General features: G+C 43.2%; 1 protein-coding gene across 8 annotated transcripts in view; it reads right to left on the bottom strand.

Annotated features, from left to right (window-relative positions):
• nav3 (neuron navigator 3) overlaps nt 1-27,286 on the bottom strand; it is a 399,859-nt gene that overhangs the window by 178,600 nt on the left and 193,973 nt on the right. For 5 of the 8 annotated variants that reach the window (XM_019265602.2, XM_019265603.2, XM_019265604.2 and 2 more), the window contains exon 1: nt 9,031-9,532. The exons of 2 other annotated variants lie outside the window; for them this stretch is intronic. In XM_019265602.2, coding sequence (XP_019121147.1) covers nt 9,031-9,288 — 258 coding nt within the window. In that variant the 5' untranslated portion in view covers nt 9,289-9,532. Of the gene's footprint in view, nt 1-9,030; nt 9,533-27,286 lie in introns of those variants that run through there. One more of the 8 variants, XM_019265606.2, reaches the window with a different exon arrangement.

Raw genomic sequence — 27,286 nt, 5'->3', positions numbered from 1 at the left:
GTGTTTTCATTCTATTTTTCTGTTCACTTTATATGACCACAAGTATATTCAGTGCTGGGCTTGCTTCATGAGGATCTTGTTTATTCTAAATTGGAGTGACCAGTGTTTTCTTGCAGCAGGAAAGTGTACCATTTAAAAGCACCACGACATAAAATCTGCTCTTTTTAGAAAACCTTTAGACCATTGGCGCACAATTAACATGTACATTGTATAGCGACAGTTACTCCCAGCAGAATCCCTCTTCTTCCCAGGTTCCTCAAAACTGCCAAGAAACACTGTAATCATGTTGATAGTAAGTGATATACCACCGTTGCTGTGTAAGCCATGAGTCAATACCACAGAGACTGCTCGCTTGACTCATAACATCAGCCATCATGTCTAAATACAACACACGTCCACAGAGCGATGGCCCTTTGTTAGTATGTTATATGGGATATGTTAGGATGTTTAACTCTGTGTCCGTTGGTTGGACTCTTTTGACACCGGTTGTTGTGGCTTTCCCAGATGTTTCCTTACAGCTGCGTGGGTCACGGTTAAACGTGCTGCAGAGATAAAGATGAAAAAGAAATTTGATTGAAGAAGTACAGGAGAAGGTGAGGAACAAGAGAAGAGAAGAGTGACCTATTCGTTCAGCAGAGGAAAGGTTATCTGTGACAGCTGGAGAGACAGAACTGGGCCAGGTGTGTGTTAACTCTCTCCTGCTGCTTTTCTCATTATGAATATCACAGAGGAAAAAGATAGACGGCGAAAGAAGAGAGAAAGGGGACGAAAGGTGGAGAAAAAGATGATGGGGGAAAAAAGAATATGACAAAGAGAAGGGGGAGGGGGGTAAAGGTCAAAGGAAAATGCGGGTAAGTGAGTTGGAGAGAGTGGAATACGAGTAAGGCAGAAAAAAGGAGGCCAGGGAAGGACTCGGAGAGGAATGCCGGGAATGGGAAAGAGTAGAAAGACAGTGACAGGAGACAAGAGTGGAAAAAAAGAAGTGCTGGGAAAAGAAGGGATAGAGGGAGAATAAAGGAAGTGGAGAAGAGGACGCTAAGAAAACACAGCAGACAGAGAGACTGCTGACAGACAGCTGAACAGAGACAAATGGAGGAAATGTGAGGTGGAGGTAAAGCTGCTCTGCCACCTTTACACACTCAACACACCCACCTGTGTGTGTGTGTGTGTTTGTGTGTCTTCCTACTGACTTCATAGTAACCTTATATGAGCATCAGAGCCATTCAAAGTGCTTGAACTGACCTTTCAGTTCTTGACTCATCATACTCACAAACTTTTTCTGGCATGCTTCCTTCCTGAAGTTTAGCCTATACACCACACTATGACAGGAGAACCCGAACTAAAAATGATCCAATTCTAGTAAAACAAAGGTCAGCATTCAAATCATTCAGCTTTTTGTCACTTCATATTTTTCCCCTGGTCATCCATGCCCTACCTGCAGTGATGGCATGCCCCACCAGGGGGGCCCACCCCACAGTTTGAAACCCACTACTGAAACTATATGATCAGCTGTGAGAGGAAGAGGCGCAAATCACCTGCTGAACCCACAAACTCTTGATGAATGAAGCTTTGTACTGTGCTTCGGAGCATATTCCCAAACAAGACAGTATAATCAATACAAACAAATCAATACGCACCTGTTCAAGCTGTTTTAGAGGTGCTGATTCAAATATATGGTCATTTTGGAGGAAGCAGTTTGTGCTGCTGTTAAACTGAAACGACACCTCTCTAAAACAGCTCATGAAGAGATGATTTATTGCAGGCCTGCATTAGTTCTAATAAACTGCCAGCTGAGTGTGTGTACAGTTGTGGACTAGTTCAGGGCCATCATAATTAACCTGCATTACTACAACCAGCTCTATGTAGGCGCTTCTGCAGTATTTTAGCTAATATGTAGTAATAAAATCAGGCATCAAACTATGTAGCTGCGTCTTGGCAGGTTACCAACCATGTTTAGAGGCAGTCTTAGAGTTGGAAACACCCTTCTCCATCTATAGTTATATATCCTCCTCAAGCTTCTTCAAAATAAGCAACAGGGTCAGACAGACATCCATAACAGATGTAAAAAGTGTGGTTTTGTCTCCTATGCGTGCTATGCGTCCCTCTCTTGGATCATTTAGCCAGACTACCTTTGAACTAGCTGAAGGCCTGGAGCAAGGGTGTGCGTGCATCTAAGTGTGTGTGTGTGTGTGCGTGTGCAGCGTCTGCATGGAGAGCAGGCTTTATTTTCTTTCACATGCACAAACACACACGTTACCATTTTCCTGCATCCAATCAGTGCCATGATGCCTCGCACTCAAAACAGAGTTAAAAACATCAGAGAGGAAAGATGACAATAACAGGGCAGTGGGATGCTTTGTTCACTTCAATCTCAGTTCAGAATTATGGAGGCATGGCCCAGAGAGAGTGTGCATGGAGAGCTAAAAATCCAGGTGCAATCCGATGTGAAGGCAAACGTCCAGACTGCTTTAGGGTCCATGAGCAAGGTTTCATGGAATTCTTCATGTATTTCGACGTGAAAATGTTTCACTGCTCTACTTGAGCTTGTTTATCTTGGTGTTTTGGAGTGAACACTGACTGTACTTCCAGGGGAGGGTATTTTTAACCGGTGTGGCTGTACTGTAAACACCAGCCGCTCTGTGTGTTCTCACTCCAAGATTTAAACACCGCGGCCGACAGCAGACTCCCCGCGGCACGAAAGGCAATGAAATACTGTGTGTGAGACAAAAAGCACAGGAGGAAGGAGGGAGAAAGAGCACTGGAAAGCATAATATTGTCTCAGATATTTTCCCAATTTTCGACCCAGGGGTCATTAAGGACTCTCTGCAGTGTGGGGGGATGCTGCAGAGAGAGTGGACACACTAATGCAAAAAATGTAAGTGAATCACATTAGTAGTTATTCAGCTGCAGCATATGTTAAGCTAATCAGATTTTTTGACATTTCTTAGTTTAATTTGATAATCTTATGGTTCAAAATCATGTGTTAGACCAAAAATCACTGCCATGTTTCCAACTTGGATCAGGCAAAGCGAGCCGGGTTGGACTCCCCTGTTAACACATTATTTCTGATTGGTTGAACAGACCACAGGGTGTTGACCTTCATACTGCAAATGCCACTGAAGTTGCAAGGACAAACTACTGCAGAGCAGCAGCAGCAGCAGCAACAAGAACATGGACATTATGAGAAAAAACTGCAGTAACAAACTTGGCTTGCATCCCTTTGTTATGCGTGTGAGTGCTTTTGACCGAAGCGATTTTCATGACATCCTATACTGAAGCTGAAGAAGTTGTGGTTTTCTTTTTCAAGAATGCAATTTAGGATCAATGAGAGCCTAACAACCACTGCAGGCTCATCTTAGCGTGTGTTTTAAAGATCACTTTCTGACATCGCCGGCTGGAAGAAGTGCAAATATAGCAGTGCTGCTTCTTCCTGCTCGTTAGCCTTCACACCTCCCTCACGACGGCAGCTTCTCTTCCAGATATGGAGTCCGGCGCACGGCGAGTCAGACCACCCATGACTAGGACACGTTCAGACACCTCCACCGTCCCCTCCACTACTCATCCTATCCGACCCCACACTCCTCCCTCTGCTGGAACAAGTTGGCCCCCTCTTGCTCCCTGTGTTCTCTCTGTTGTTTCAGCAGTGTCAGAGCCATTCGAGGGGGAAAGAGCGAGAGCTGAGTGAGAGCCAGAAAGACGGAGAGAGAGCACCATAAATGCATCACTGCTAAAACTGTGGCTAACTATGGTTCAGATGACTTGTAGACAAATGATCTAATATTCCACAAGTTGCCTATCCTGCCTTCACATCATTCCAAATGTTAAGTCATAACAGATGCAAATGTCACTGTAATGGAGCTAATAAATATGAATGTTGATTAGACGTGACTGTGATGGCATCACTAAGTGCAAATTCTTTCTCATGAATATGAATATGTAAAAGCAGTCTGTTTAGTTTTATATAAAAAATGCATCAGCTCTTAGATGCATTTTACATTACAGGCTATGTGCAAATCTCTATGCACGCTCATGCACGTATAAGTCCATGTATGTTTATTTTTGTCATTTCATTTCAATTTGGTCATAATTATAGATCCCATGAAGCTGGATTACTGTTGAGATATGACTCTAAAGCCAGTAAATGGCTGCAGAGTCTTCACAATAATTCAAATGTTGTGTGCATGCAAACACAGCCACTGCAGCATGGAAGCCTTCGCATGCAGACATGGGCAGAAGAGCAGAAAAAAAGTGTGAGAGCAATAACAAAACAAAAACAGAAGAAGAGAGAGAGGAGGAGGAGGACAAGAGAAACAGACAGTGTCAGGCCCACCCAGAGCAAGAGAAATGGGGAAACAGAGGTTTGTTTACATTCTACTCACTCACTCAAACTCACTGGACCCCGACATTATTCCCTGAGGCACTCCACCTCACTTTGAGACTTTGAACCCACCCATGCTGTTGCCTGAAGCAGGCCAGAGCAAGAGGATGCACCAAACAAGAAAATATACAACAACAGATCTTGATTACTCTCCTCGGTCCTCAGTGCACACACACACACACAAAGAGAATCAACAGGATGTTTTTTGTTCTCTAAGTGGGTGAGTGTGTCTGGCACTTGTCCGCACTTCCGGCAAATACTTGTGTATCATTCTTGAGGAACAACATTCCAGGGTGACATTTTACTGACATCAGAGGCCAGAAAACACAACAGCCTGCAACAATCATGGCTGATGTATACAAAGGAACTGCATTTCTGAGATAAAGACACAGTCACCACATCCAGTATGACTCTGTATGTTGAGACAAGAGAGGACACGTGGTGGACTGATAGAGAAAGATACTTTAGTGGGTTTACAAAAGGTACTCGTGTGCTTTTCTTCTGTACCCAATTATTTATAGTACCTAACTGAAGGCCATGCAGTTGTAAAGTCATTGCATTTGATACATCTCTCCATGTTTGAAAAGAAAAAAAGTTACGAGACCTGTAAAACGACGGCACAACTTGACTTTCCCAAACATTTTTCTCTTGGGGATGGAGCGAGTAAGTGTGCAATAAAAACAGAGACTTATGTGGTGACTCTAAATGCTGAACTAATTGGTGTTTGGAAGCTGACCTGACCAACTCTTCATCGTACTGGGGAGCTTGATTCAGTAATTGCCTGAATTCTCAGGGTCAAGACCAAAAAAAGGCCCGGAGAGTAGAGCTAGTCAGCAAACCTTGATTGTCTGCAAAAGCAGGTTATTAAATAAATTTAACTCAGCTCTGAGAGAGGCGAAGCCTGTGTCTGCTGGGAAGCTTCAGGGAGTGAAGAGACACAACTTAAGGCATAAATCCCATCAGCACCCACACGGTTCTTCAAGGAGGAATCAAGATGATTCCAATCAACATAATGTGCTTTTCTGCCACACTAGATTTAATAAAACATGTGATGCAATCTTCAGTTCCACCTCAAAAAGAGCTCCAAATTACTCACTAAATAAGTCCCAGAGCTATGTAATTTGAACAGCTGCCAAAAACTCTTGATGCACAAGATAATTCCCTATCAGTGGTGGTGGCGCTGACACTTCATTAAAAGCCCAGTCAACTCAGATAAGCTCCCCATTCCAGCTCGTCATCCCCCCGAGTGCCAGAGGCGGTGACTGATGTGAACTGTCAGCGGAGAGTGCGACAGGAAGAGCAAAATGTCTCGCCTTGTTCTCGCCTCCGTCGCGGTGGGGAAATGGAAAGCCCTCGACAGCCTAAAAATCATAGATGGATTCAGATGGGAGCGCAGGTGTTGGACAAGAGCAGCGAAAGAACCGGCCACCTGCTAATGTTTGTGAGAGCTGTGCAGCACGAACACCAGTCTTGGAGGTTAGCTAGGAAACACAGGCAGCAAACACACACACCTCAAACAAAACATAGTGATTAGCTGCATCACATTCAGAATGATGTGATGCTATCAGGGTGTACTTTGTACATGTTAGTTTGTGGTTAGCGAGCCACCTTTTTGCATCCATAGGCTCTACTTGTGGGAAATATTATAATTTACAGGGTGTTGATTTCAGGTTAGCAAATTCCCTTATGGGGAAAACTCACCAAGGTTACCATCTGCAATCATTAAAGCTATAGATATGTTGTCTGTTGAAAGCTGTAGACATGTGCAAGTGGTTACATTTCTCATACTAGTGGTTAGACTGAAATTAAACCAGTCAAATAAGCAATACAGCGCTGTGCCGATGGCCATGCTTTATTTTTGTTGTTCAAAACCCGACAGCTGCTTCATGTTCAGCACAAACCTTTGTAAGGAAACAAACACCCGAGCACAGACAGAAACACACTCAAACACAGACACAACTTGCAGACACTTGTACGAAACTAGGTGCAGTCTATTGTGTGCTGATGTAGATCCGTGAGGGATTATCTACCGCACAATACATTCAGACTGTATTCATACAGCTGAGATTAGCCACAACCGATTCACAATGGACTCCAAAATTAACCTTGTCTGGGCAGCTTAATTGTACCCTTCACACACCATTAGACACCCAAATAGCACCCATCGCTTTCTCCATCCATCCTCCATTTCAGATGGAGCTGTAGTGCGTGCAGTCAGTCAATAAGGCATGGCTACATCTGTTAAATGTGAAACCTCTCAATCCAAACACGGTGGAGGGCCTTCAGTGTCAGGCTGAACTGCAGATCAAATTTGTTCCAGTGGAGCTTCTCTTCAGATTTCCGCCTCAGCTTTGCTCAAAACAACATCAGGCATGCTGTCAAACACTGCACCAAAAGAGAAAACAAATCCCTTCTTCCTCTCTGCCTAGCACTTAACCCACTTATTTATTTTTCTTGCGCTTGTGTCATGATCACTCTGCAGGCATACCGCAATGCTGATTCTTGCATTTCTCGCTGCGCCGGACTTCGCTGGTAGAGGAGTTTCAATTTTGTTTTACTGTTATTGCTGACAGCCACCATAAAATAACACAGAGGTCATTATAAACGGGGTCATGGGTTTAAATACTGTTTTGATTAACCTCTTAATTGACCACACAGGTGGTCAATTAAGACCACAGATTTTCCACTTCCAATAACTGACAGAAATTAAAATAAAATAAACACCACCACGCAGGTTAGGATATGTTTAACCTCTGGCAAACAAGCCAACACACGCTGCCACTATTGTATATACGGGAGGTTTGCATGCGTACAAACAAGCACGCTGTCACAGTCATGCACTGCACACACACACACACACACACACACACACACACACAAACGCCTACGTTTGATCCTGCTTGATAATGGGACTCCAAACTAAACAAGGAGTGTTGGTTAATGTGAAGGAGTAATGACAACGTTTAGTCCACCTTCACTGCCTTTTTGCCTCCAAGAGCCCCTAGAGGAAAGCTCTTAAGGGACTACACAACACAATTAGACAGACTAATTACCCCCTCCATACCACCAATTCCTCACCCACACCGACAGGCTGGGGCAGGCAGGAGAGATCTGCATGCCTACAAGCCTTCAAGGACAGAGACTATAGTTGGGTGCACTGATTGTTCATTTCAGGCAATTTAGCAGATGACTGATCCATAAGACCACTAGAACAAGACCCTGAAGGTAATAGAGCACTGAATAAATGATTGAGGAACAAGGCAAACAAACAAGGTGAGGGGGCATGTTCCTCTCAGAACATGTGTGATGGATGCTGACACATCTTCTTTTTCAAAGGACAGAGCAGGAGATTTGTAAGAAGCCAGTTGTGTTAACAAGCTAAGAGTCAAGCTGAAGTTGCCAGTTCAGCAGCGGGTTAATGATGAACCTCCCCTTACTCTCCCCCCTTGCAGTCGCCCTGCAGGCGTTTTGGACTCTGTCACGGATGCGCCGGGAGGATTTAGAGGCAGGGGAGCGCCGACCCGCACTTTGATGTCTCCTGCCCACGTTTCCTCTAGGTCACGAGGAAAATCAGCAGCTTTGCTCAGTATCAAAAGTCTGAATGCCAGAAAAAGATTCAGGGTCATGGAGTCTTCATTTTTTTTCTTTTGTTCTCTGTTTGGAAGTCTTGTAACGGTAGAAAGAGGCAGTGTGGGGCGGGGAGGAGGGGAGGAGGAGGAGGAGGAGGAAGAGAGGAGAGATCAACCGGCCAAACAGGAAAGTTTCAGTTTGCTCAGTCTGACAGTTCTGGATGTGGGACGGGCTGAGGCACTGCTGAAACTATTTGGCGGGGAGTTTTGAAAACTCCTTCCTCTTCAGGACGGAGCGACCCCGCCTGCTCCGTTGCAGTCTAAGAAAGTGAGCCAAACATTTCTGCAAAAGAGCTTTTGGCACAGCCTGAGTTTAGTATGGAGAACAACTTAACAATGATCTCTGTGCATCTACAGTATTAAAGCATCTGCAACATTTTGATGCTGTTGGGGGTATTATAGAATCTGTAATATTACCCTGCATGGGAGACAGAACGGGGGGACGAGCAGGGAAAAAGAGTGTATTCAGACCACGTTCCTCTAATCTTGGGGGCTTCTCAGGTAGCACCCATTACCCCTGTATTAGTTTTCCTCCCCATAGAAGAGCAGACACGGTTCATTTCCCAGATAAAGAAGGTCTTAATAGAGAAGACTAAATACTTCAAAACACACAATGAAACCTAAACTCTCCTGTCCTGCCACTAGCACACACACACACACACACACACACACACACACACACACAGATTAGTAAATTATGTGCAGACTGAACGGGCAGCAGGATGAGGTAATACGCTGACAGCGATTACTCATCCAGTTTCCCCTCTTATGATGACAAAAATCCAACGACATCATCCCACCGTAGCACGCATGACTCATCACCGTGTGTGCTTCACCTCTGTTTCAGAGCTAGACAGACACCTGCTCACTCCAGGATGGGTAAAGTGAGCATGACAGACACTGAGCGAAAGAGAGCAAGCATGGCAAGCCTGACTGTTGAGTCTTTCATCCCTGACACCTGTGGAGTGTCACTATGCTGTCTGAACACACTTGACAGATAAACAAGACTCTGTGTCCACTAACCTTGCAGATCTTGCTCTCCTCTGTCTCAGCTCTGGACTTCCCTTCAGGCGTCCTCTCCTGCTGGTACTCAGACTTGATTGATAGCTGGCACGAGAGCCCCGGTGTGCCCTCACCTGCCCTGAGCTCCTGTTGCCGGGCCATGTAGCCTTGCGAGGTGGCCGCCCTGACTGCGCTGGGGATGGGGAGAGCGGTATGCACTGGCTTGGTGCCCACCGCGGAGGGTTGCCTGAGCTTGGAGGCTACACCAACCACCGGCATGGTACTTCCCAGGCACAAGAATAATAACACAGTGAGTGTGAGAGGGGTCCAAAAAAAGTGCCGCGATCTGCAGTGACTCCTGCTGATGTCTGGTACGGGAAAGGAAGGAAAAACTAAAAAAAGAAAAGAAAAAGAAAAAAAAAACAGCAGCTGCCTCTCAGACTGAGAGGGAAGCAACTGCGCTCATTCTGTAGCCTACAGCAAGCAGGGCTCACAGAAACTGAGAAAGCTTCTCCTTCCTCCCGTTCACTCCCTCCTCCTTCTCCTCCCACAAGCAATGCTGCTCCCTCCCCTTCCCTCACGCACTCTCTCTCTCTCTCTCTCTCTCTCTCTCTCTCTCTCTCTCTCCCTGTCAGAAGTGTACCACAAAGTCAGCCAAAACAGTTCAAGGGGGCGTGAACTCCTCTGGAAGGTATAAACACCAGTCGGCAAAACCGTGATTACCGAGACCTGGCTGAGTGTGTAAGCATGTGCGTGTGTGTGTTCAGCGCTCCCCAACACAACTGTCATAACCTCTCTCTCTCTCTCTCTGTCTCTCTCTCTCTCTCTGTCTCTCTGTCTCTCTCTCTTGCTCTCTCTCTCTCTCGCTCTCTCTCTCCTCACGCTAACACTGAACACTAGGAATAGAACAGACACACTCTCCCATCTACATCTGGAGCTGCCCCTCCCTTTGATGAGAGGAATAGTAAAAATGTGGGGAAATGAGGGGAAAAAGCCCTGAGAGTTACATACATAATGAGGAAATCTATAAAAGACTATTTAAAGGCTGAAATATTAAAAAGGAGAATTTCAGTATGAACAGCTGTTGGAAGGTTGGAGCTGTCTTTGTACCAGACTGCAACTTCTGTTGTTGCTCAACTGGTTTCTACTGCTGGGCTTGTTGTCGTCATTGCTCTTTGCTCTTAGAGTGAAGTGTATCCTGTCTCTCTCACACAGTAACTCGTTCTTGGCCACAGTCACTCTGTCCCATTTTCTTCATTCTTCCTGAATGGAAACAGTGAAGCATTTAAAAAACAACATCATTCAACAAGAGCAAATATACTGGAAAAATGTCTGAAACTATTTGAGTTTTTAACTTGAATAAATGGATAATGAATAATGGATAATTGGATTATGCATGCCCCCATTCTTCAATATTTGTAAGTTTCACAAGCTCTTCAGCAAGTGTCAGTCTAAAAATCTTTAGGAGTATGGTAGCAGTGGTTAAATCTAATACACGCTATAAATCATGGAAACTTTTGGAAATGTAGGAGCCTCAATAAGCTTCAAACAAAGTGCTTGTCAGCTTGTCAAATTGTTGGACAGTGTCCGAGACATCCTCCCTCGTACACCTTTCCAGTGTCACAACTAGTGCGACTGTGACTGTGACAATTTTGCAACTGAGAAAGTGACAATCCAACAACAACAACCTGGCACAGTGGCTATTCAGGTGTAGAAGCTGCTTGAAGGTGTGTCCTGTTATCCCAGCAAACAATTCACTGCACTCTGCCCCTGTCTATGATGGCCGGCTTTTCACCCCACCTTTAAGTGTGGCTATTTCGTTTAGGTATAAACACTAAGCAGTTTCTGTCGCTGTCTTCTTCAAATCGAAACAAAACTAAATGGATGCTGCCATTATGGATAATCGCCTCTTCTGACTTAAATCTAAAGTTATTATATTAATGGTGGGTGAAAGTGTGTAATAGATTGTGTTTAAAGTAACTAGTGTGGCACTGGAGAAAAGCTACAATGAAACAGCTGCTCAAAGTCACAAAATTGGTTTCAGGCTGCTCGTCTGTAACAAGAAACAGAGGCTGCCTCCAACGTATATCAATGGTGTGGACAGCAGGAGGCTGACAGCATCTCCCACAAACATGACGACCACAGCAGTAAATAAATAAATGAATGAAATAACTCTGGCCGTTCTCTTTCAAACTAAATGACCCCACCACTTAGATATCCTTTTGTTGGGTATAGTTTGTTGCATTACACAAAGGACAGCAGAATTAATACTAGGCAGACAGATCTGTGAGAGAGCCTATGACTGTAAGCAGCATTGGGAAATATACTGTATTCTATTAAATGTTTTGTTGCTTGGTGAGAAGACCGATGAGCCATACTGCATTTGGACTGCATTAAGCGGACACAATATGACATGTAGCTACTTTTTTTCTGCTTTTCTAAAAGCTCCCTTTCTCTATGTGAGACATAAAAGGGAGTGAAAGTTTTATATGGAAAGCCTCCATCTGGATCAGTTTAGAGAGCCGAGGAGATGTGCTGGAATCAGAGGGGCACATTGCAGTGTCACGGCAAACCGGAACTTTTTAACACAGCATCGTCTAATAAAAAGAGCAGGGGAAGGGAGGAAAAGCAAACACAGTCACACAAATGTGATCCTTCCACAAAAATACAACACCTAAAACGTACCCCTCTCCATCAGGGCTAGACTCTCAATGTACCCCGCTTTTATTTTGGAGCTGAGCCTGAACTATGTACTTGTACAAGAAGGTCAAAATATTCCTTGTAGAAATCAGTTAAGTGTGACACGATTGTTCTACACACCACCGCTTCCTCTTCTACTCATTTCAAACTGCCTCAATGCCTTTGACAGTCAATTGCCTTAATAGGGACGCTGCTTCCACTAGCCCAGAATAGCACCAGCTACTCCAACATGTTTTCAATCATGCACCAGGGGCTATCATGACAAGCCTAAAACAACAGGATACCACGTGAATGAATGGCGCAGGTCCAACTTTGACTTCGACTGCTGCTGCCTGCTGAGCCGCACGATTTGGAGCACACTTGGCGGGCACCCAACTTCCCAGGACCGTCTGGAACTGTCGGGAAACCCGTCTCTGACGAGGTCCCATCCAGAGGGTGCTGAGTCGAAACAAGCTTGCACCAAACCTCAGCGAGATCTAAAGAAAACCTCTCACTTCCCCTTGTTTTGTTTTTTTGCTGGTTTCTGGAGATAATCACCTTACGCTGCAGAATGATTGCGCGGTGGGAATGAGAGCGTCTCTGCTATATGCAGGTAAAAAGCACACTAATACAGTGCTGAAAGTTTGCCGTTTAACAACAGTGAAACCCTCCAAAGTCAACATCAGCTAAGCGGATTTCAGGTTCACTTCCATCCGCACAAATCAAGTTGGGCAGGTCAGCACCCTTATGTTTGGCAACCACGGCCGACCACTTCTCTAAAAATAGTATAACAGCCAACTATGTCATGGTTGAAACGTGTCGAGGACATGGTGAGGGGGAGGAATTAAATGGATATCGATGAAAAATGAAGATGTTGTCAAAAGGAGATTAAAAGCTCATGCTGTTTGCTAAATAGCTCAACTTTTGCCATCATCTTTGGGTAATATGTCAGACTGCAAAGAAATCAGAAGCTCTAGTCAAGACCACCATGGTTGAGTCCAAGTCCACTCTAAGAGTTGGTCCTGTTGAATTCCTGTTGAGTCTGAACAATGGGTCACAATCAAGACAAGGAAAAGCTCAAATCACACAGTAATTCCTAAAGTAAGTAAGTCCTAAAGAAATGCTTTACATGAGCCATTGTGTTCCTGCAAAGATCTTGGAACTTGCAGCAGCTTTACCTTTGGCACTGCACGCCACTGCAGTCTGATGCTTTTGGTGCTAGTTGGTTTCAACTTGACCTTGTTTGTCTTTGATATTTCAGTGCACAACCATTGTCGTGTCCCGAAAGAGATGAAAAGCAGAAAAGGTTTCATGAACACAAATCTCTTCTTGAACATTAGGTTCTTACCCATCTTGCACCTGTCTTGTCTTGAATTGCTTTATTAATTATTCAGAAATGGTCTTTGGTTGTTGCTGTTGTTGTTGTTGATGTTTTGGCTGCCTAGCACAAATTGGTGGTGTCTAAGACCAAACCTAAGACTAAACTAAAGCAGCCATACAGTCAAAGTCATTTGTGTGCATCTGAAAAATGAAGACAAAGGCATCTTTGCAAGAACTGAAGACAACCTGTTGTTAAAATGCCTTCATCTTATTTTGGCACAGACATGAAAAAGACTTCACCGCACTTAAATTTAAGCTCCGGTGACTATTCCTGTGGAGGCTGCTCAGCAGAGTTTCCCTATTCTAGGTTTCCGGCAAAACCACCACTAAATATCTGGTGGAGAAGGAACGCATTCCAGCTGAGGGGAGGCGGAAGGTGGAGGTGGTGGTCAAGAAGGCAGGGATGAAAGCTGGAAGGTTGACTGTACTAAGCATCTCCACACACGCGGGCTGCAGCTGAAAGCAGTATTGTGTTATTAACCCACACTTGCTAAGTGCTGCTCTCCACAGGCAACTTCTGACACAATAATTCAGCGCTGTGTGTAACTGGGAACACTCAGTCATCCTTCAGAATAATACTCGTATCTGTGCTTAAGCCTACAGCTTCACTTTTCTTACAGCAAGATGCTAAAATGTGGATACCTCCTGGTTGAGTTTGATTCCACTTTTGGAGTGGTGTGGACACATTTGTGTCAATGTTCTGTGGTTTAGGTACTGTTGGTAAAAAACATGTAACCGCACGTCAGTAAAAAAATTATATTTCTGGGTTATGGAATTAATAATGTCATGTGTTTATTATCTGTTCCATGCAATGGGCGGATGGTTGGTAACCTGCACTGGTTGATGTGTGCGTGTGGCTTATATGAAAGATACCGCCCTGGGTCACATGACGTCAGTGCTGAGGTTGTGCTGTGGCTGTGAAAACAAACACACCGGGGTGCTGGAGATAAGAGGGGTCAAACGCCTTTCACCCACCCGGCATGCACACACACACACACACACACACACACACACACACATATTCACACACTGATTCTATACACATCCCCCAGGGAGGCTGGCTAGATAGTCACGCACCTGGCCCTGTCAGCACTCTGAATGCTATCAGTCAACCGCATGTCAGACAACATGGAAAATAAAACAAACACACACTTGCGCTGGCACATGCACAACAAAGAGGTGCCGGAGCTTACAGAGGCATGTAGAGCGGCTCAGTGAACACAGGCATGTGCCATTAACATACATCAAGCATGACCTGGGAGGACATAAACATACAATCGCTTTCATCCTCTGTGGTTCAGGATTCATGGACAGATTCCTTCCCCTCAGTCAACTTTCGGCTTCTCCGCGGTCAACCACCCACGCAAAAAAGACGCATTCGGCTGAAAATATGGGAGAAAAATGATCTTGATATTTACTTCTAAAGTGCTGCATATAAAATGTTGGATGTTGGATGTAAACAATGTTTTATCAATATGAAATGACCTTGTGTGTCAAACAAATCTCATTTCTACTTGTCAGAATAACCTAAAGGTGTGTTTTGATTTTCATCATGTAATCATTTGCATTCTGATGAACAAATGCGTGGGTAGCACTCTTCTTACTGGCATAGGTTGCTCTTTGACTGCATGTACTATACTGTATGCCTCTAATACTGAAAATAAAAACAACCAAATTTTTTACTGAAGGAGAAGAATTAACACCACCAACACATAAGTATAGAGCAGTGAAATATACTTAACTGGAAGTAAAAGTATTTTGATAATATAGTTATAATAGTTTTAAGTGTTTCATGGAAAAATAATGTAAACAATGTTGGTAAACAGCTATTACAAGTATTTACTATAATTTACCATACTGTAACTTTACATTCACTTTACTTAAAGTACATTTAGTAACTACAAACTAATGTACTCATTCAGAAAAATTACTTATTTTGCCTTGAACTGATGGAGGTAGAGTTAAAAAATACTTTATGGTATTGTGTTGTTAATCAAACATAGTAGTATATTTAATACCATGTGTTTTTTATGTAAATTTGCAGTAGTATCTACATTTGTCAAATAAACGTATTCTGAGAGTAAAGTATAACATATCACTCTGAAATGTAGTGAAGTAGAAGTGTAAAGTAAATAAAATAAAAATACAGTACCTGGATCTGATAACTGTACTTAAACACAGAAAAATACAGTACACAGTAAGTAAATGTACTTAGTTACTCTCCAAGCCATTACCGAGCAGAGAGCCATCTTTTTTTTGCAGTCATTTCATTGTATGTTCATTTATTTACTTCAACATTTGCTCATTAGGACATTTACCCTCATCAATCATCGTCATCATCTCCCATTCATTCAACTATCAGTATATGCATTGTCTCACTTTGCAGTTTACCAATTCATTCACACAATAACTCATTCACATACCTGTTCATTCACTCACTTAATATTCAAAAACTTTAATTCAGTCATTCTCAGTCATCACTTACATCCTTTCTACATTTTTTCCATCTCCTTCGTCCCATCACTTTCCCATTCACTCATGTATGCATTTGCTCCATACCTCAGTCAATAACCTGAAATGCTCCCTCTTGCATTCACATTGTATTCCTTCTCTCGCCCTTTCATTGGATACTCCCTCTGTTGCTACATCTTCTCTCAAGCGTGATCAAAGCCCTGTAGCTCATGTTACAAGTACAGTAATTTTGTAGTGTACTTCTGGGGTCAGAACTTGGATCTAGAATTATGGCAAGAACATTCAGGCTTGTCAAGAGAGTCGCTGACACCAGCTTTGATTTCCATCTCGTTGTGTTGGAGGAGTAAAAACCAAACAGAACACATCATTCCTGTACTATGACACAAGGATAAAGTGATACTACAGAGGGGGTATGAGCGAGGAGAAGGTGACACCAATACATCATTTTAATGTAACTTCTCCTTCATGGCAGGATGCTTACCACTACTCACAACTGCTCTCCATTTTTTCCCTGACAGGCCTCTATTATAGAGCTAGTAAATCTACCATATAGAAGCCATTTTGGATGACACTTTAAGCAGCGGAGTACCCCTCAAAATTAGCTCTTACACATTATGACAACTGCTCCTTGTCCTGTCAAATACAACAATCCAGCTCAACCTTTCTTCACAAAACCATCACTTTATAGTCTCTACTGTCAAAACTTTCCTCACTTGCCCTCAGTAAAAAACACTGCACTTTTACACTTGACAAATTGCAAAGGCCAATGACTTCCATCCCTTGCAGCCGAGACGGCGTAAATCAATCCCATTTATGACCATCGCATTCCTTTCCCTTGTGATTCTCTCTGGTCTTCCCCACATCCACCCCGGCAACTCCATGTTTCCCTTCTTGTGAAAGACTTGTGTCCAAGGCGAATCTTGGATTTCACAGCTGGTGTTGATAAAGTCCTGAAGTGCTGAATAGGACTCTCTTCTCAAAAACAACAAGCAGAAGAGAGGATATACAGTTGTTCTGAAGCTGTGCTGGAGTGCTGCAGGAGGAAGCTTCTGCCCAATAGAGGGCACCACTCAACATAGACTACTGAGGAAGAAAAAACAGTTTTTACAATGAAAATGAGGTGATGGTGTTTTGCCTAATATTGACTTAACAGTTGTGCATTTAGCCTTGAATCATTGGAAAAAAAAATAATTTGGTGGTGCTCTCCCCACTGCTCTGGAGCTGGCTGCTAGAAATGACAATGCACATCGATAAATATTAAAATTACAATGCTATCTTGTGTGAATGGAAAGAAAAGGCGAAGGAAAATTCAGTCAAACGATTCAAACAAACCTCACTGAGACAATGTGGCACCAGTCCTCCATTGCTTCAGTGTCATCCCAAGCCAAATACAATACCAAACTGATATGACAAGAATGTTGGAGGATTTATCACTATTGTTGGTGAATTATATTTTCGCGTGACAGGTCAAGCACAGCAGTCATCACATTAAGGGGTGAGATTGTAGGAGGACGTTTTTGGCCACTATGGCTACAGGCAGAGATCCCAACAACAACAATAAAGTGAAAAGGTATCACAAGTGTCTTCACATGATTTTTTGGTGGGGAAATTATTTTAGTATGAGTAATGTTTCTGACACATCTCTTTGGGTTCCATTAGCCAAAACAAAAAGAACGGCATGACTGACAACAACCTAGTATCCAGGTTTGAGTTTCATACTGGTTCTGGTTGACATGAAACAGAAAGAAATGCATGAGCAGGTATGTGACTGTCCAATATCTCACCATCACGTCTCTACTGACTGACTTATTGTTTCGTCCATAATTGTAGTGTGAAGAGTGTCTTCACACTACGAAACATAATATCTCCGCGTAAAATGTCAGTTCCCAATAGGACATGACTCCATCAGTCACCACAAATACTCATCCTGTGGGAAACACTACTTACACCTGGTTGTTATGTCAGACTTCCAGTCTACAAGCTCTCCATTACAGCATATAGCCGTTAAGCAACAACTGCTTCCTCTCAACCTGCCTCCAAGGTGTCCATACATTGCGGTGTACATACATTATGACATGTCAAAAACTAAACCAACGAACCAATCAAAGACTGATGCCGAAAAGTTTCTCAAACTGAAAATCAGGCAGCCTGAGGAGACAAGATGAACTCAACTCAAGGGTTGAGGCCATTCAGCTCCTCAGGAGAAACTCTACATCCATCAACAGGAAGACCATCTCAACTGTCGTCTCACCATCTCTGGTATCTTGACTCCATTGGAGACACATACAGTACGAGTGATTTATTATCAGGGTCTAACAGAACTACGTGCAACTTGCACTGAGTTCAAGATCTAATTAAAAACATGAGCTTCAGGAGAACTTTGCTCCCCAGATCAGAGAGAAGGGCTGTAATATATTATCACTACAGTCAACACCTTTATAATATCAACAAAGGCCGCCTGATGGAACTTCATAAGCTCTTGCCAAACAACAGACAAGTGTTCTTTATCCCTTGAGTAACTAGATTAAGACTCATTACTTTCAAATGCGTGCTAAGGCACACAGCTTTTAACCTCCATCCCCTGGGCTGTAAATAGGGAAAGCTTGTTGTTTGCTCATCTGATAAACACATATTGGTGTCATCTGTGGCTGGCCTCCGGTTGCTTTGACTCGCTCTCATTAGCGCTGAAGCTCATACGACGTCCGCTTTAACGCCGTCTGATTAAAGAAGAGGGTTAAAAGCTGCCCGATTGCCTTCAGCAGTACCCCTGGAAGCTGGCACACTGTCAACAGGTCCAGATGTGAGCATGGTAACCATGCACATGCAGCTTTGGGCTCTTATATAATACAGTACATACAGAAATGTGTCCACTTACATGAAAAGTCTCTTCCATGATAACACACACACAAACAGGCGGGCTGAACCAGCCTGCATTCACTCTACAACATCTCATTATGTTTAATGTCTACTCAACAGCACAAGCTTGTTAAAGATGCCTTTAAACACAGCCTACAGCGCTGTACTGTACATGCTTACTGTCTTGTAAACTGCGCACAGTATACGTTTCTAAGAAAAAGCAGCTGGCGGGGCGTCTCTGCTCTGTTTTGATTTATGATGCGATGAGGAGGGGGAGAGGAGAGCGAGGACACTCATCTAATTGGTACACTCTGAACCACGGAGCAACAACTCGGAGAGTTTTCTGAGGGACGCAGGTCCACCTCCGCAGCTGCGCCGACATGAGCAGGATGCATGTCTACCTATGACTGTATATGTGCGTGACAAGACAGTGTTGGCGGTGCTCTGACATCAATGTGTCGGCTGTACATCCTGTTGACTGCGAGCTGCTGAAGCAGACGGGGCTGCTCATTAGGTTGCTCCATAATGATTTGTGTGAACAGATCACCCCCCTAATGTGGAATATTTAAAGTTAATATGATAACTGTGGGTTTTTTATTCAGGGGGTTTGGTCTACATGCTGTTTTTAGAGAATAAACTTCTGCTGGAAACCAACTATTTATATAATATGAGCATTTTAGTGATGGTGTTTTGACATTTTGGGTTTGATACCCGTTTGCTGTGGCCATATTGAGCTGCTTCTGGCTACCAATGTGAGGCTGGAGTTACATCAACAGTGCTGAAAAACATTAAGAAACAAAAAGAACAGAAAAGCCAAACTTGCAGCTGCAATCTGAAACACAATCAAAATACATTTTAACGTCTACGTGGTTTTCTTCTACAGCTCTGCGAAGATCATGATAGATCATGACAGCACGTGTGTTCAGCAGGAGCTGGTTAATATTAAATGCGTAAGTGGAATCATCACTGATGCTGACAATCTCTGCATTAACAGAGTGTCTCTCCAAATCTCTGCTCTTCCTCTTTGCTGCTTATCTTCCTTTTTCTGCTGTCTCTATCAATCAGTGAGATGCTACCAAAGCCTTGGAGGCAATTCAGTGTAAAGTGTGTGTGTGTGTGTGTGTGTGTGTGTGTGTGTGTGTGTGTGTGTGTGTGTGTGTGTGTGTGTCTGTCTGTGTGCATCTCACAGACAAACACACACACTTCAGAGAGTATATAAGTGAAGGAGAGAGAGAGAAGGAGAGAATGAGGAAGAGAAAAAGGGCTGCTTGTGTGTGCTTGTGTGTGGATTTGTATAAGTACTTCATAGCAGTAAAAGAGAAGCTGGCATCCATTATTCAGTGTGTGTGTGTGTGTGTGTGTGTGTGTGTGTGTGTGTGAGAGAGACAGGGAGACAGAGATAATGACAGAGACATAGAGAGCAAGTGAGTAGCTTCAATGTGAACAGAAATCAGGGGCAAAAAAAGAAGATAGTGGTCTGTAAAGAGTGTTTACTCCTGTGTGTGTGTGTGTGTGTGTGTGTGTGTGTGTGTGTGTGTGTGTCAGACTAAGGGTGGTCCAGCGAGTGTGTTTACACTTAAGGCTCTTTCTGTGTTTTCAGTGTGTTTCGATGACAGCCGTTGAAAGGTTAATGGTTCTCTGTCTTGCAGGGACCCAGGTTATTACAGGATTCTCTTACAGTTAAACGACAACAAACACACACACACAGTTTGATTTTCTGGACCAGGTTAACCAGCAAAACTTGTGTGACTAACCCATATGGAAGGTAAGGATCAGATTGGATTGGATTATATGTTTAAAAAGTCAGGAAGGTTACACAGAGTTGTGTTTATCACGATGACAGATTCAAATTCACCCTGTAACATGAATACAGTTTTGAAAATGCAGTTATTCACTGATTTATGTACTGCAGCAAACTGCCGAAATATTGGAGCTGTAGCGTGATACTAACATATAAAAGTGCAGAACAGGAAATTAAGTAGAAATCTGTCAGTGCCAAAGAATGAAACATCTGCCATCTAAAACTGAGCAAAAGATTTCCAAATTGTAATGATAAAAATAACAAAATAAGAAAACTGTGATCTGTATCAGAAATTCATAACAAGACAGCTGGAATTTGGAAAACCGTTTGCAGATACACAGACGGTTGAAATAAAGCTACATGTGTTGACCAGTGGGGTGAATAAGGTCTAAAACTGAACCATATTTCTGAGCGGTGACATACAGCATGTAGTGTCGGCCAAACTTTCAGATTAGTCTTTTCTAAGCTGTTATATTTGGCGGTATGCAGCAATCTGAGACTAGCATGGACTGGAGAGGGATGGAATTAATTGTTTCTCCTGTTGCAGAAAGGTGGGAGAGGTGAGGATTTGACTGAAAGCTGGAGTCCATTCGGGAAAGTTTTAGATTAGACGCAGAGAGGAAATGATAGCCAAAAGCACTTGTGTTATACTCTTGTGCAAGGCACGTCAACTATCTGTTCCAGATGAATTTCGGATTGTCTTTTTGCGAGACAAACACAGACTACAGTAATCAGGACTGGAGAAATCCCACCTCCTGCATCTGTCCTGCATTCAGTGGTTTTATCCGGCTTTTCTGACTTTATTGTATGTCACACGGTGGAGCCAAATGAATGTATTGTTACATCAGCTGGTTCAAAGCACCATCTGGATACTTTTAGCTCTTTATGGGTTTCGGTTTTGGTGTTAACAGGCAGCTGTTGACAAGCTCCAAGGCTTACTGTCAGCTGTCAGATTTCTGTTGCAATGAGCGGAAATACTAATTTCACTCCTCTGCATATATCTCTACAGATTAATTAGTTTATGTTTAGGTGCTAAGCTACACCTTTTACACACATGGCACAAAGCATCTGTATGGGTATCCAAGCCACCAGGCATGTGGTCTCAATGTTACATAAACAGAAGAATGAAGCACAAAGAACTGGGGAAATGAAGCAGATGAGTTCTCGCTTTCCTTATGAACCATTGTTGAAGGGACAACAGATGAGTGTGTGACTGTGAGTAACTCTTACTGTAAGTGTTGAGCAGGAATTGCAGGGAAAGAGCATTTTTTTGCATTTTTGATCACCTACACCAGACCTAAAGTGTATTTCTGGTCTTTTTTATTGAGGACCTGATGAGAAAACTATGTTCTAATGAGATCAACCAGTCTGGATCAGCTACTATTCTTATTGTTGGCACTAATATTATGACAATACTGTATAACTTTCAAGGCAAAAGCTCGTTTTCATTGCTGTGTCTGGGTGACCAGATTTATTTTTATTTACCTATCAATACAACATATTACATTATTAGCCAACACCAATTTGTATGAGAACTATAACTTGTGTTAAAGTTTCTTCAATTTCGGTAAGACCACTATGCTGTTTTCCATCTGTCATTTACTAGTCTTTCCTCAAAAGATTTTTTATTTTTTTATTTTTTAAAGTTAAATTGAAGAAAATGGTTTGGGGCTTTAAGCTTGGCTCAGGTTCAGCTATTTTCAAATATAATTTACTGAGAAATGTTGCTGCTGTCTGTGTCCATGCATGTCAAGATTTCCCTGCAGATACACAATGCCCGGTGAGAGGGGGGAAAGAGACGGAATGTGGATAATATTCTGCATTAGCCTGGCAAACCAACGGTCAGTAAGAAATGAAATCAAAGAAAATATAGCTTCAGGTCTTAGTTTAGGTTTGGGTTTCAAATCTGGCAGGAACAGTTCGGTGCAGGAAGAGCTTGTGTGCTAAGTACACGGATACGGGTCGGTTTTGTCTCTCAGTTTATTCTACTGAGCCCTCTTTAATTTCAGAATCTGGTGTGTTGACACAGGTCATGCAGCTCGATAGAAAGAGCTTTCCCCGTGTGCTGCAGTAGGTGAGGCACAGGCCAACAGTGCTAAGAAGTCACAAGTTCATAAGTTCATTTTTTCTTCTGCCTCAGTGACAGCTCCAACTTTCTTTCAAACAACTTCCTTCTTTCTTCACTTTAGATCAGAATGAAGATAAAACTTCGGTAGAAGCTCTCAAAATTCTCCATCTGCATAACAGGGGGCATATTATGGCAATAATGCCTGGAAGTGACAAGTTATATAGGTATGTCTGCCGTGTAATAGGTGATGCACATACACTGAAAACACAAAAGCAAGCTTTTGGTTGCACCAAAATCTGGCGTGGCTACAGTTGGCAAGCATGGTTCTGAGTGTGTCACTGACCAGATGTTAATGACCACTCGTGGCATAACACAAAATGACAACGATTCTCTTAAATTTGCCAGTTCATGCCAGTAATTAGTCATAAGCAACCATGTCTGAGTATCGTGAAATTGTTCTCTGAACTCTGTGGTGGGGTAGCAGTGGAGCAGTAGCAGTGGAGAAGCCATTTAGTCAAAGTGATATAGCAGTGGGGAACTTATGATTTAGCAGTGGAGTAGCAGCTGGCGCTACAATGTCCCAACACTCACGTCCCGAATGCTACTGTGGATAACCACTGGCAAGACTCAGCATCGACACTTTTCCTTTACACAGATCCGGCAGCCACTTACATGTAAAAGTCATTTGCAGTGCAGTTACTGGTACCATGATGTGATTAAAGGGCTAAATTGACTTTGAAATCATACCCCAGAGTAAGACAGACTTTATTTTTGTCTTGTAGCAGGGGAAGTAAATCAAATTGAGGAGGAAAGAGCGAGTTGTAGAGCTGCCAAAAACTTCTAATTCCTTCCTACTTCCTTTTATTGGCTCCTTGCCTCCAGACAAACAGTCGAAACAGAAATCGCCATGTGCAGATCTGTCGGTTTGGCTCTGATGGAGTTTAGACCTTGATTACCCTGGGAGTTGAGGAGTTCTTTTCGGGGAGGACATATCTGAGGGTGCAGTCAGCTGGCTCGGAACCAATCTCAGGTTGTGATTGGCAAGAATATACCGGTGCAATTAAATGAACTCAAACAGACTTTAGTCTGTTTCCATTGATAGATAAACACACAGACGCAAAAAAACTTGTTATCACATTTCCACATTTTACTGTGAGTTAAGTTGCCTCAACAATTGTGGGTTCTGGGCCTCTTTTAGTTAGATTTTCATTTGAAATCTTCCTTCAGATCAGACAGAGAGGGGATGGAAGGAAGGAGGATTTGCTATAGCAAACCTCAGCTTGCCATAAATGATGGTAGTTATATCACTGCCACATCTAACAGTTTCCAACGTCTTTTGATTATCCAACTGACAGCAGTAATAATTCACTGATATCTTTACCTCACCTTCCCCCTTTTTAGTGGTTGTGACCGGCATTTTCCTCTCTAATCTAAACTTTTGAGGATTTTGGTTCAAAACTAAAAAAGAGCACACACACACAAATCAGTTTAACTGGTCACACGTTCAGTACACTGAGGATGAAGCTTTGGGTTCTCTGTGGCTGCATCCAGACTTTATTAAAGAGCTGAACATGTGGCTAAGTGCTGAGAGGCTCTAGCATGAAACCCATTTCTCTTGCTCAAATCGCTCTGATGAAAACCAAATGGGGGCTGAGAGAGGCCAACGGCCGGCCAGCCAGCCGGCCAACCAGCCAGTCAGTCAGTAAATCCCCCTCACCCCCTGCTACCCACCCCTCACCACCACATGCGCATTGTCCAATTAAGGTCTTCTACTCCCTGCTCTGTGCCCAGGCAGCCTACCACAGGCTGCCAAGCCCCAAACAGTCTGGTCATGGGAGTTAATCTCGCTCTTTGGGCCTGACAGGCCATGGTGTTTGATGCTGCCCGCTCTGACACTTCATCATTACTGGGTGGGCACTGACGTGTGGGCACAGAGCTATAAAAGGCCTGAAGGAGTCAGATCTGTGCCCCCTTACCCCTCCTACAACTGTGTTTGGACCAACTGCCAGTCTGAGGAGAGTGTGTGGATGTATTTGAGTGTGTGTGCCCTGAAGCGAGATGGCTAGACTTTACACTTGCTGCAGGATTGTGAGCAGCGTTATAACATATTGCAGACTCCTGCCAGTGAACCATAACACTGAGCCGTAACTTCACTGTAAATGAAATGTCGTTCTGCTGTGAGAATGGCTACGCCTAATAGGCTCGGAAGTTTGTTGCTGCATAAAGTGGAACGAGGCTGGTCTTGACCTTTTTGTAAACCAATTCTGCAGAGAGAGCTATGAAACAGCACAAGACAGTTAAGTCAACTCAACAATACACTTTGTCATAGATGCAAAACAATATCAAAATGACTTCAGCTACTTTCCTTTGTAGGTAATTGAATAAAGAGGGGAATAGGGCGGGTGCCAGCTCAACATTTTGAGAAATGAGATGTGAAGATCGATACCACTTGCATATCTGTCCGTTCAGTATGAAGCTGGAGCCAGTAGCCAGTTAGCTTAGCTTAGCATACAACTAGCTTGGCTATGTCCGACCCTAGAGGCAACAAAATCCACGTACCAGAACCTTTAAAAGCTGCACAGTAGCTACAATGCGGGATAAAGTTATGGGCAGAGGTTAGGACTTCTGCAACCTAAAAAGCACAAAGTCAACCACAGGGCTGAACTCCTGTACATGTCCAAAAAGTCTGATCAGCCCCTCCTCCTAAAGTTAAAAAAAAAATGATGTGACTAGTTGCTGGCAGATGTATATAAATTAATTGCTTTTATGGCTTATATCCTTACAGAATTATCCAACTTTAGATGCAGTCATCTCAAAACAGCTGACTGTAATAAATTGTATATATGCTTTCATGTTTTATTGCCATGCCAATAAACTCCATGCTGACAGCAGTGAAAACAGCGTTGCCGCATTAGAAAATAGTGTTGCTCACTTGCAGAGTGATTGATACTGCTGTAGGCCTGACCTGAGGAAAGAAATCACTCTTCCAGACTGAACACAGACGAATGCACATGGTATCTCAACATCAGTGGACTAGAGCCCAGTCAAAGAGCACCATTTTCAGTCATATAGAAAATTGGCCTGTCTGAAGAGCTAGACAATGATGATTGAGTGACCTGACGACGAGTCAGGTTAGCCTAAATGCCACTGCACATATCGATGAACAACTCTGCTCTCTTGAACCCTGAAGTATGTCTCTACTTGAAAAGGACTGGTCAATTTCTCATAGGTTGAGTCAGGAAAGGCAAAAGCTTGTTTCTTTTTGTGGCATCTGATTTCGAAAGTTTTGTACCCTGACCTGTGCAGGATGAAACGACCACATTCTCAGGTTCAGTTCGACCACGCCACTAGCTCAAGGCATCACGGCTCAATGAGGCTAAAAAGAATCCTGCCTCAGGCCTGACAAACACACTCATCATCACTCTGCATTGTCTCTTCTCGCCGCTATAAATCTTTGAGATGCTGTCAGATACAACATCGATCGCTATCTGCCTTTTTTGGTTTGTAGAGTTTCCTAAAACCCTCTGAGAAACCAGAAACGAGCTAGAGCTGCCAAGACAGGCCTGGAGCAGAAATCCAAGATGAAAGCTAGCCACAGGCCCGCTCCTCTAACTTCTCGGCTACTGCTGTCTTTTCGTATTTATCAGGGAGAACAGTGGTGCACTGCAGGAAAGAGTTTTCCAGAAGTGACAGTGGTTACTGGTAAGTCACAGTCGGGTGCTAGAGTTTCCTACAGTCACTGTAATTAGATCAACAACAGAGATGACAAGTATTCACATGTGTGTGAATGCAAAGATATTAGTATTATATTATCTTCCACCAATAACATTCAGGCTCTAACCTTAACTATAGGTTTGAATTCCACATGGCCTGAGGAAGTCATTACTGGACTGTTAGCTTTCTTAAACCAAAGCCTGGTGGTGATTTTATCTTCTCATATGCAGGGACATGGTGGAACAGGTTCTTCTCTTAGGTTTTTCCTCTGAATGTGAAAGTTAAGAGAGGGTAGCGGTGCTTGCGAAAGTGCAGACTGCGGGGAGATGGCTTTGTCTAGAGGAAGCAATGGAACTAACTGATGGTCGAGCCCAATGGCTGCTCTGCTCCAGTGCTGAGCTCCATTTTTCCACCCAAACAAATAACGTCACAGCACCTGTCAGAACAAATAGCTCAGAGCTGAGAGAGAGCAGCGGGGCCTAATATAGTACAGACACTTTACACATCTACTCTGCACACTTAATAAAGGAGCAATGGAAAGAGTCAGTGGGGCATTACCAGAGTAGGTACAGCGGGCAAGAAGCAGTGTACAGGTCACAGGGCTGACACACAGAGACACATAAAAGTCTCAAATTCATTTAGGTCGGAGTCAGCCAGAGGATATTTGCTGTGAGTCAGCAGCTAACCACATGAAAATGAATGTAACTTCCAAGAAATCAGCAGTAGAAATCATATCGTTACTCTTCTGCTGTTAGGTGTTTTCTTTCACAAACACAGCCTGTAACTTAGCGTTTCAATAACCAGAACCTTTAAGAAGTAAAAAAGGCAACACTGTCAAATGTCACTGCTGTTTGCAAGACGGTAATGATATCCAAATAGTGCAATAATATTATTCATTTTTACATTAAATTATTCATGGAAAATTAGTGATTAATGAAGTGGCTCCATCCACAGGAGGAGGTGACATTGGAGAGTGAAGCAAACTGGTACCACAGGTACCCACCCCAATGACCAGCCCTCTAGAGACAGTCGGTCCCTTGAGGAATGCCGACTGGCAGTCCAACTCTTTCTCTGCTCTGTAACATCAAACCAGCTCACTGCTTGAGTCTGAACTGAATCAGAGAGTGTGAGATGTAGGTGAAGAATCTCAAGGGTGCCTCTTCATAAGAAGATTATAGGTTGTTAAGTTCCCCTAAAATGGGGCCCAATCCACCAAATAACAACTAAACTACAGAACATTACTTAGAGAAGAGAGCTGCTGTGACATTTATAAAAGAAAAAAAAAAGTTTAAATTATTAGACTAGAA

The sequence above is a fragment of the Larimichthys crocea genome, unplaced genomic scaffold, assembly GCF_000972845.2.
Source record: "Larimichthys crocea isolate SSNF unplaced genomic scaffold, L_crocea_2.0 scaffold268, whole genome shotgun sequence".
Lineage (NCBI taxonomy): Eukaryota > Metazoa > Chordata > Actinopteri > Sciaenidae > Larimichthys > Larimichthys crocea.
This window is presented reverse-complemented; position numbering and strand designations above follow the sequence as displayed.